The 10,933-nt window shown below is 38.9% G+C and overlaps 4 protein-coding genes across 14 annotated transcripts in view; 2 read left to right on the forward strand and 2 right to left on the reverse strand.

The window, feature by feature from the left end:
• The window catches only part of LOC119553141 (formin-binding protein 1-like), a 36,029-nt gene extending 28,897 nt beyond the window's left edge, over window positions 1-7,132 (reverse strand). For all 11 annotated transcript variants that reach the window (XM_037863352.1, XM_037863349.1, XM_037863351.1 and 8 more), the window contains exons 1-2: window positions 6,989-7,132; window positions 6,083-6,183 (exon numbers count right to left, since the gene is read on the reverse strand). In XM_037863352.1, the coding sequence (XP_037719280.1) occupies window positions 6,083-6,183; window positions 6,989-7,001 (114 nt within the window). In that variant the 5' untranslated portion in view covers window positions 7,002-7,132. The remainder of the gene's footprint in view (window positions 1-6,082; window positions 6,184-6,988) is intronic.
• Window positions 7,133-7,866: 734 nt separating this feature from the next.
• On the forward strand, window positions 7,867-8,541 carry LOC119552803 (probable 28S ribosomal protein S6, mitochondrial). Its single transcript, XM_037862640.1, has 2 exons — window positions 7,867-8,046; window positions 8,113-8,541. The coding sequence occupies exons 1-2, from the start codon at window positions 8,002-8,004 to the stop codon at window positions 8,509-8,511; spliced, it is 444 nt and encodes a 147-aa protein (XP_037718568.1). The 5' UTR covers window positions 7,867-8,001; the 3' UTR covers window positions 8,512-8,541.
• A 98-nt stretch (window positions 8,542-8,639) lies between these two features.
• On the forward strand, window positions 8,640-9,894 carry LOC119552801 (alpha-tocopherol transfer protein-like). Its single transcript, XM_037862638.1, has 2 exons — window positions 8,640-9,100; window positions 9,159-9,894. Exons 1-2 carry the CDS (start codon window positions 8,796-8,798, stop codon window positions 9,787-9,789), a joined length of 936 nt encoding a protein of 311 aa, XP_037718566.1. The 5' UTR covers window positions 8,640-8,795; the 3' UTR covers window positions 9,790-9,894.
• Window positions 9,763-10,755, reverse strand: LOC119552802 (probable RNA methyltransferase CG11342). The gene has a single exon (XM_037862639.1). The coding sequence runs from the start codon at window positions 10,700-10,702 to the stop codon at window positions 9,986-9,988; it is 717 nt and encodes a 238-aa protein (XP_037718567.1). The 5' UTR covers window positions 10,703-10,755; the 3' UTR covers window positions 9,763-9,985.
• Between the last annotated feature and the right edge of the window lie 178 nt (window positions 10,756-10,933).

Genomic DNA, 10,933 nt, shown 5'->3' on the forward strand with positions numbered 1-10,933 from the left:
CCTATACTTCCGACCGATAAATAGAGCCGCACAAATTTAATAAACTGAACCAGGGATTATTTGTCACCTGCCGGTGTGCGTGTGTATATAGATTTTATGACCAGCAACAGGTTCATTTCATTTAGTCACATACGACTGGCCCAGTGAATTTACTGATAAGTTTTCTTCTGACACATCGCTGGCGAAGAAAAAAACTGAACTAAACGGAAACAACATGCTCAATGAACCTAAAAACACTGAAACTTTAAATATTAATAATTTAATTTATTCCAGATATTTCTCCAGCTGAATCAGCGTTAGGTATTCGTAAACAAAACTCGCTTCTCTGACTCACTTGAAATGGCAACATATTGATTTGTTTTGGAAATGCCAAGGTGTTAATCATGGAAATAGAAAAAATTCGGCAGCATTTTGTTCACGTTCTCGTCACTTTTCGTAATTATTTATTCCAGCAAAAATGTATGTGGAAATATTTCTTAAATATGTTTTTACTCACTTATCGCTTGCCAGGGACAAACTATACTTAAGTTGGTCAACTTATCAGAACGGAGGCTTTAGAGGAAAGGAAGTGAGTGCGTAATACCCATATATATAAATCATTTATCGCACAAGAATTTGGAGCTTATCTTTCTTATGTTTTCCGTAGAATTAAATATTTCAACATACATAAATAATTGCTCCCATGTGGGGCAAATCCCGGAGACTGGTCTCCCCAGGCGCCGCAACTGATTTTGATTTGGATTTTAAACTCCAACGGTTGCAATTTGCATTTTAAAAGGTTTTCTGCCGTATTGGCAAAAGTATCTTAAGGCTGTTTGGTATGCACGCGGCGCAAACTGGCTGAAGGCTACTGAAATCAATAGACCCCACGACAGACAGACAGAAAAAATGGCAACGCGAGCCAAAACGTGCGAAATGCAAAAATGCAAGCAAAAAGTAATAATTTTAAAAATGCACTGCCCAAGACGATGTGAATAGAATTTGCAATCACGGGGAGAGTTATGAGTCGCTCAGAGAAGGATATAGATGGTGAGAGATATTTATATTTTATGGAATGTGCTCAGATAATATTGATGCCAATAAAAGAGGAATATAATATAAATACTTGGGGTATTTTAAGCGCCAAGTTCACCAATCTAATAATTTTAGAAATAACAAGTGACAAACAAATACGAAAATACATACATACCCATGAGTTCATAACGAGATTGTAAAATATATTTTGATTTCCACATTAAATAAAAAAAATATAAAAGTTTTTAAAACCTTATAGGGCCGAAACTTCCTAAAACCAATTCTTAAAAGATCCCTTTCCTTTCAAATATTTTAACTTACTCTTATGACAATTGCTTACACATTAGCCCCATACTCAGAACTCAGAACCCAAAAGATATGGCGTATAAATATACCCCCTTAGTCAGCTTTTCAACTGCGACTCGTATTGCCGCCAAATTCGGTTGAGTTCGCATCTTCGCATCCGGATGCAATAAAATCAGCGAAAATGTTTTTGCAACCCCCTGTGGCGAGCGGGAACTTGGAAAATTCCCTTGAGTAAGCCCGAAAACTATTTTGATTGTATTTAGCGACATATTGCATGAAGGATAAGTCGGAAAAAATCGATAAGGATAAGGAAGGAAGAGGCGGTGGAGATGCAGATTGCGATTTTCAGATAGGGTGCGTTTCGCACGCAGAATGGGAACAAGTGAAGGAGATCCAAGGAGCATGGCCTTGAGCCAGAGTCCACCCCATTTTTCCGGGGATGCCTTGGTCCTGGCCCTGACACTTGCCCTAGCTTAATTGGAATTGTGCCCAAGGAGATCTTATGTACATATATGGGGGAAAAGAATACCAAGTGCAGTTTTAAAGAGGGTGGTGGCCAGCTATACGAGCTGGTGATAGAATTTCAATCATGGCGGACACGTTAGAAATAGAAAAGCATTCATCCCCAGGTCCTCCCCCTCCGTGGAAATGACCTGCTGCGAAAAGATATATGAGTTTCGACTGTATTTCTTGCGTTTTTTATGGAGCGTAAGACCTCACAGTTCCTTACAACAGTATGTCCACACCCCGGACACATAAAAAATACTTTATGACCGTCTGTCTGAGACTCTGGCCATATTTTTAGCTGTTCAACAAGTTGGGGCAACGGCTGCCGAACCTAAATGCGTTTCCCAATTCGATACATACTTTTTTGCTAATTGCTTGGGTGAACGGCTCTCGGTTTATTTTGTTTTCTGTCTTGGGCCTTTCAATGTCATGTGAAAACTGATCAAAAACGATCAGCAGCAGCAGCACAAATTGCATGAAAATTATTTACACAGTGCTCGACAACATTAAACAGCTGCACTCGACTCGACTCGATGGCATTGAACGGCAAGTGTGGAGGACCGAGGTCTGGAAATGCGGCGATGGGTGGAAAAAACTGGAGAAGTGCCGGTCGGTCAGTCATCGGTTTGTGAGACACTGCCCAGAGTGCTCTAGGAAAACCAGCTGATCAAATAGGGTATGACAAAGCACCACACTTAAATGAAGACAAATTATTCATGGAGCCAGAAAATTGAGGGGCAGATAAGTTAGAATAAGTCGATTCTGCAGCACTTACAAGTGAATGCTCTTCAAAATATATGTTTGACAGTCTACAGATAAAGCTGGTTGCGAATAATATATATATTATTTTTTAAGTTGGATGAGTTGTATTAGGATAATACGCTTGCTAATATATATTACGATTTATTTTAATAATATTTTTTAGAAAGTGATGAATAGGACCAAAGGAATTTCATATGAAACAGATAAAACAAAAACAAAACATAAACCTTTTTGATTTAATTTTATGCCCTTAAATTTATTTCGAAAATATAATGTAATATACATATTATATATACAATATATGATAATAAAATCATTTTAAATCACCGTTAGTTGACTTTAGTATATGATTCTAGTATGACTCTACCAAATCTTCTGGCACCAAAATCATCATTAATTCAATATACTTTGTCTAGACCCGACGCAATTTGAAATTACAAAAACACAGACTATTTTTAGGTCCACTCTGCAGACCCAAGAAAATCCACACGGAAAAAAGAGTGAGAGAGAGGAAGAAAAACAAGATAGAGATATGTGGGCGGGGTGTTTTCCCAAAAAAGAAATTCCCGTCAAATTCAAATGTCGAAATAAATACTTAACAAGAAGCGATTTTATTTAACCAAGTTTTTGTGGGCCCACAACTTTTTTATTTTGGTCTTTTTTGCATATGCAAAGCAACGAGTCGCAGTGGACGGCGCATGCTTTAAATTTAATTAAAGTGAAAATCTTGTACATAAAAAAATGGGCAACAAGAAATGCAAAGAAAGTTTTTTTGTTCATTTTATTTTTCGTATTACCCGACGACTGGCGCTTGTTGGCTTTTTCAGGCCCCGCAATTGACCCGCTTCGCCACGCGCTCCATCGACGTAGTTATTAGCCAAGAAAATTGAATGGCCAAAAGGGGGGAGTCTATGATTTTTGCATTTTAAATGTACAATATTATTACTTTTTTTTAATTTTGACCGCTTCGCTTTCCATGCACAATTTCAATTAACCGAAATCTTTCTGGTTACACTTTCTTTGGGTTAAGTGGCATATCGAGTATTTTTATGTGTGGCGTGCAAATCATTTATGCAAATGCTCAAAATACAGTTTTGGGCATATATAATGTTCGTTTGGCTACCGATTTTCGCTAAGCGAACAATGCTTCGTGATTGAGTCTGCAAGAAAAAAAGGTAGGTGAGGAAAATGGGCACAGGGGCTCCAAAAACTGGATTTCTACCACTAACATGAGTCACTTAACAAAGTCGTGAAGTCGAGAATAAAGCAAAAACTCTAACAACGTTGAATTGACCATAAAACCTGAGAAGAATTTGTTTATATTCTTGAGAATTTGTCGTACTCGCTGTTCTCATATAAAGTTTTTAAAGAACCTACCCAGAGATTGTTTATAATATAAACTTTATATCTCAAATATGGCCTTGTTCCGATTGTTGTTATTTTTGTTATGTGAGTTTTTATTATTATCTTAATATTTCCTTTTAAAGAAATTTCATATGGATCTGATATTCAATATGATACTTTTTTTAATACCATGTTGTACTGGTGTCCCTAAAATATGTCACATTATAGTTTACCCAACTGCATTTTATTAGTTTCTGGTGCTTTTCAAGTCGCTCTGAGCCATATGCAAATCCGGTAGACAAACACTTGGTAAGCTTTCCGGGCCTAAAACTAACAGCAGACACTGACTAAATCCCTCCAACTAAAAAAAGAGGAAACTGTGCAAAAAGAGCATGTACAAAATGCCAGCAAATAGATTGCAAAACGTTGTCTAGACTTGCAATTTTGGTCCTGACATCAGGGAACCTCCTCTTCAGTCGAGGCGAATTTTCCGCTCACACACACCAGCGCAAACACACCTACAAGCACACACACACCACCGCACATTTTGAGGGTGTGCCGGCTGCTGTCTGATATAAGGAAAACTACCCCCGAAACGCGGAAGGCATATGAAATCCATCGATATCCGAATATACGAATATCCGAAATGAATTGAAAATCAGCAAAAAACTAAATCGGGCTAAAGAGGCGGACAAAAAGCAGCTGAGGCAAGCTAAAATTTGCTTTTATTATAGACGTTTTAAAAACCCTGTAAGGTAAGCTTTAGCTGGGCGTGTCAACGGCCTGGCCTAAACGAAACGACGACGACGAAAAAAACAGTCAGAAAAACAGCTGTGAGGCATAGAATACTCATAGACAGAGCGGAAAAAACAAAATAATAATAATATTTTAGAGAGCCGGTACTTGGAATCCGATGGGGATCGAAGTGGAATGTGGGGCCTCCGCCGAAACAGAACACAAACTACATGTGAGGAAAATAAAAACAACAAGAAAGCAACGATATATCCGAGAAATATATATATGTATGGCTTTGGGGCGCACGCTGCTTCTGGCCGTGCTCATATGGCAGCAATTTACATAAAACCCGCAAAACCAGTTTTTTTTTATAAAGTTTCAAGTTCCAGCTTGGTTGGTAGACGAAAAGAGACGGCACTGCAGGGTTAGAAAGAGACGGTCGCTTTAAGCGCGCGTTCTTAAAACATTTGCCTGCACTTTGGCTTATGGGAAGCAATTTGTAAAATTCTCACTGCTCAAGCATTCGAGTGGATTTCCTATGGGTAAGTTATGACATTGAAATAACAATTAATTGACATGGCTTTGGCTTAGATTGGGTATCCAATTAGAAAATATAGGGTTTTCTAACAAGAAGGGGTTGGAAATTGGAAAACAGGTATTTCGAGCTTAATTTGGAGCATTCAGAAAACATTTGAGGAACTATTTGACTGGCAAAATGTTCGGTAACCCAAAGACTTGGTTGTAGCCCCATTAAAATTTTATTACTTCTATTTTAGTGAAGTTCGATTAAAAGTAACTTGATTTCTCTCGAAATTTCTAGAGGTTTGAGTAAGACTTTTATAAAGTAAGTACCTCTGTCTTGTGGAAATGTATATTTATAAGAATAAACTTGTATTCATGATCAAAATTAACGCTCTAGAGTCTTGTTTCAAGGGCTGATAACAATTCATAAAAAATTGAGTTCAAACACCAATAAAAAGTTATTAGATTTTTAGATAGTAAACAAATAACTTGTTGTTAATATAACGAAACAAAAATTGTGTAAGTCCGACACAGAAAAGCAATATTTAACAACAAAAAAGGAATCAATGAATAAAAACATGTTTTTAAAAAGTCAGTATAATTACTGAAGATTTAACATTTTCGAGAATATTTTTAAGTTTCTATAAAAAAATTAAAATATGTTATTAAGTTTTTAATCTCGAAACTTTTTTTTTCGGTATTTCGGATAACTTTATAGCAATACTTTTATAAGAAATTGCTTATAAACATTATACATTTTTAGTGAACCTATAGATGAAATATTTTTAAGGATTCTAGTGCTTTGTCTCTCTTTGAATACCCCAGTATGTTCTCCGAATCTGCAGAGATAATCCCCAGAAAAACTGAAGACCCCAAGAACTCAAGAACTTACCCATAGCTCGGTGCCCCAACTCATGTTGCTGGAGTTTTGCGCTGAGTTTTCCGATTCGGCCAGTTTGTTGTTGCTGCTGCTTCTGCTCGATCCGCTTGCCACTGTTGTTGTTGTTGTTGGCGTTATAATAATAATCCACAGAAGATAATGTAATCCACAGACGATGGGGAAAGAGGGAGAAAGCGAGGGAGAAGATGAGAACTTTTATTCGTTTTTATTATATTTTCCCGCAAAGGTTAATTAATTTTATAGTTGCTTTTTCGTTTTCATTTTCCGTTTTTCTCTCAGCGTTGCGCGACGCGAAGTTTAATTTTCTATGAAAGAGAGCAATTCGAGTCATATATATTTCATTTATGTGTTTTTTTTCGGTGGTTGGGCAGGTAAGAAAGCATGTAAAAAAAGAGTGGCAATGCAGACGTGTCAGTTGCAGCGGCAGGTAGAAAAAAAGGTGAAATGATAAGGAATGAGAGTTAAAACCCTGCTTTGGGGGATTTTTGGAGTTATAATTCGGTTTTCAAAATAGGAAAATTCTATGCACTGGTATTTCGCTGCGCAAAGAGAGAGAAAGATAAAGGGTGAGAGAGAGGGAGAGAGGGCAATGCAACTGCATTTCATAATTGAGAAAAAAGAGAGGACAATTGGAACTCTACAATTGTTGTATTTACATAATTTCGCACACAACACACACGCACACTTGCACACACAACTAACAACAACTGCCGAGTGCACGCACTCTTCTTCTTCCACCGTTTTTTTGTACTTTTTTGTTTTATCTTTTTTCTGCATTTGCAGTTGCAACTTCTTTCATTTTCGGGTTTTATTTCACGCTTGCACTTCGACATGCGTCATAATTCGGGCTACATTTGCACACACACAAACACACGCTGTCGGAACACCCGCACTCACACAACGCAAGCATTTGTTTCTCCTTTTTGGCGTGCGAAAAACAATTTTATCCGCTTTTCAATCGCAACTATCCGCTCGTTGTTTTCACGTCAATCTTTTTTCCGAAATTAAAAACGCGAAATCGAAAAGGACTGACCATACCAGGGTATTTTTATATACCATATTTCGTTGCGGTTGGCGGATGGTCACACAGTCAGCCGAATTCGATAACTCTCTTCCTCTCGATAGTTTAGATGTCGGACATGTTTTTAGGGCGTTAATCTTAAATATAAGTATTCAAACTTCTAGCTTAGCTTAAGTTTAACGGGCTTCTATTCGATAACTCTCTTCCTCTCGATAGTTTAGATGTCGGACATGTTTTTAGGGCGTTAATCTTAAATATAAGTATTCAAACTTCTAGCTTAGCTTAAGTTTAACGGGAATCTATATTTTATATGTTAAAATTGTTAAGTCTGTTTATTTGGTTAAATATTCTTAATGTATTATTATCATCTAGTGAAGTGTTTAATAGTCATAAGAATTAAATTAAATAAAGAAAAAATATGTGTATTTAAACGTAAAACATTTGTATAAATTTGTATCTCTACATTTATTTGTACTTTAATTTTTTTAAAAACTTTAAAAAACTCTATATAAATAAATACAATTTTGAAAAAACATTACAAACGTATATCATTTCTATTAATGAAAATATTTTCATTATTATTATTATATTTATTCTATATATTTAAGGTATACTAATAACTACATATTTTAAAAACATTAAATAGTCTCCAAAAATATTTTATACAAAAAATTAAAATATTTATTTTTTCGTGGTAATTTATTTTATCCCACTGTGCAGTGTGACCGTATGCGCCAGGCTTTAGGGACTTTTCCCATACATTTATCACAACAGCTGTTCGTTCCGTATTTTTATAGTTTGCCTACATTTTAATGAATTAAAACTTTCAATTAGAGGCCTCAAATAATATATTAAATCGCATAATAGCTACCACTATCTACCAACCACGATGCCTTCCTACGAATTAGCCTTGGTGCTGCGCCAGTTGCCTCGCGTGAGTAGCACATGAAATCCACCGGCAGTTACATAAAAGTAAATAAGAAATATGTATTCCCAACAGCCCGAACTGATTTCCGTGATCAAGAGGACGGCAGAGTCCATCCTGGATAAGGGCGGCATTATCCGGAAACTGGAGAACCTGGGAACCCGTGCCCTGCCCCACAAAGTCAGTGAGCATGGAGTGGTTCATCGCGAGGGCACCCACTTCACCATCGCCTTCGATACGGCGCCCACGAGGATTGCCGACTTGAAGGAGGAGTTTGGTCGTGACATAGACATCATTCGACGCTACATATTCAAGGTGACGGAGCCCGAGGAAAAGCCCTGCACGCTGCACGACGAGATGCTGCCGCCCGCCTACCGCAAGGATGTCCAGGAAATTATCGCGGCCGCCCAGAAAAAGCAAAAGAAGAAGTACAACTACAACTCCGGTTTGGACTACTATCCCTTCCAGAAGTAAACCCCGAATAAAGCTGAATAACTATTTAAACCCGACCCGTCGAGTGCGTCGATCTTTGGCTAATTTAAACTGAAGTATTTCTTATGAAATGCCCTGCTTATCTGGGCATTTTGCACAGTGTTTGTCTTTGTTTAGTTTACGGCCCCCAATCGGACGGTTATCAGACAATTGATAAAGCTCCGTAAAATTCGACCATCAATAGAACGTAGATTGGGCGGCTAGTGCCCCAAGAAACGCCGAGCAGTTCACTAGTGCTTCCCCTAGATCCAAGAAACGAGCAAGAAATGGCACCGCAAATCCGCCCACTCACGCCTGAGCTGCAAAAGTTGGCCAATGAGCAGCTGAAGGAGGATCCCGATCGTCTGGAGGCCGATCTGCAGGCCTTCAAGACCTGGATCGAGCAGCAGCCTCATCTGAATCCGCGCATGGATGATCAGTTCTTGGTGGCCTTTCTGCGCGGCTGCAAGTACAGTTTGGAGAGGGCCAAGGCCAAGTTAGATAAGTTTTACACGCTGAAGACCAAGTATCCAGAATATTTCAGAGTTACCAGCACCACGGAGGGCAAGTTCCGGGAGATACACCAAACGGGGTAAGGAATGTTATAAGGAAAACCAAGGGAAATGTGCACTTATTCATTTCTTGAGCAGGGCAATTATCTATCTACCCACTCCCCTTAACGAAACTGGACCACGCATCGGCATCTGGAGGATGGGCCTGTGCCCCGTGGAAAAGTATCACATCCTGGAGTGCATGAAAGTGGCCCAGGCCATGCAGGAGATTGCCATTTTGGAGGATGACTACGCCAATGTTAATGGAGTAGTTTTTATCATGGACATGAAGGATGCTACAGCGGCGCACATGTTCCAGATGACTCCATCGATGGCCAAGAAAATGACTGTGTTTTCCGAGGAGGCTCTTCCGCTGCGTTTGAAGGCACAACATTTTATCAATACCATCACTGGATTCGAACAGATTTTCAACATGTTCAAGCCCATGATGTCCAAGAAGATGCAGTCACGCCTCTTTGTGCATGGCAACAAAATGGATCAGTTGACGGAGCAAATCCCATTAAAATATCTTCCGGTGGAATACGGCGGGGAGAATGGCACAGTGCCGGAAATTTTGGCAGTTTGGGAGAAGAAGTTGGATGAGTACAACGACTTCTTCAAGGAGAATGCCAACTATGGAACTGATGAGAGCCTGCGTCCGGGAAATCCCATTGATTTTGAAGGGCTCTTCGGAATCGAAGGTTCCTTCAGGAAGCTCAACGTGGATTAGTTTAAAAGTGGAAGTGAATGAATTTTTCCCAATCTTTCATAGAGTTAAAAGCTCTATATTTAGCTATTTTTACATAAATGCAATAAATTGCCATTGGAAAAGAAATGAATGGTATGCTATCCTGTTGTCCTCAGATAAGAGTGATACTGTACTCCTCCTATATTTACATTATCCTTAGTATTAAGACCTTCAATCATTATCTGTAGAAGCAAATCTTTCGCTGCCACTTAGTGGGGGTGGATTCAAATATCTTCCTTCGGTCGAGGGTATCTTCCAGATACTTTTCTATCTGCAGTTCCACATCAGATCGCCATTTCAGTTCTAGAAAAAGGGGAAAAATCTCTCCCGCCTTTTTCAGACGTTTCTCCGCTTTTTGGTAGCATTTCCAAGGTTGTGGTTCCACTACCAGCAGCTCTGCCAGATTTGAGAGCTTGTTCAGAAACAATTGAAGGCCCTCATCATGGTGATTTAGATGAATCCACATGGTAATGGAGTAGCAGCAAATGGCATCGAACTTCTGGCGATTTTGGGTATCCAGATAGGTTCTCACAGATTCGAAAGCATCATCATCTAGGACATCCACGCAGGCGTAGCTTATGTTTTCCGGGGATTCGTTTTCATCCAGAGCGCGTTGAATCAGTCGATGGTCTATATCTACTCCTAGGATTTTTACGGATCTCTGAAGACGTTCCTCCAAGTAATTGTGTAGTAGTTGGGTAAATACGCCGCAATTGCAGCCCACATCCAGGACAATATAAGGACTACTTCCGGTTGATTCCCCACCATCCAAAGAAGGTAACCATACATCTTTATCCGGCAGTAGCTTAACACGATCCGGGGCTGAATTAAATTGATAATAGTTAAAGAAATTGCCAAATTGAACGGCACCGGGATCGTTGTTTCTAATGTCCATTTTCGCAAGATATTTATTGTTTATAAGCACGTTTAAAAAATCTATTTCGATGGTGTGACAGAGGGCTGAAATACCAATATTTTGGCTCCCTCAATGAACTTTTACGCCATCTATAGTAGCATTCCCAAATACGCCATCTACAACTATAAGAGAGCCAGTGCTGAAAATCGTATTCTCCCTGGACAAGCGCCAAATTCAAATGGAATCCCATCCCCCAATAAAACCCACCAT

This window comes from Drosophila subpulchrella, chromosome 3L (assembly GCF_014743375.2).
Source record: "Drosophila subpulchrella strain 33 F10 #4 breed RU33 chromosome 3L, RU_Dsub_v1.1 Primary Assembly, whole genome shotgun sequence".
Taxonomy (NCBI): Eukaryota; Metazoa; Arthropoda; class Insecta; order Diptera; family Drosophilidae; genus Drosophila; species Drosophila subpulchrella.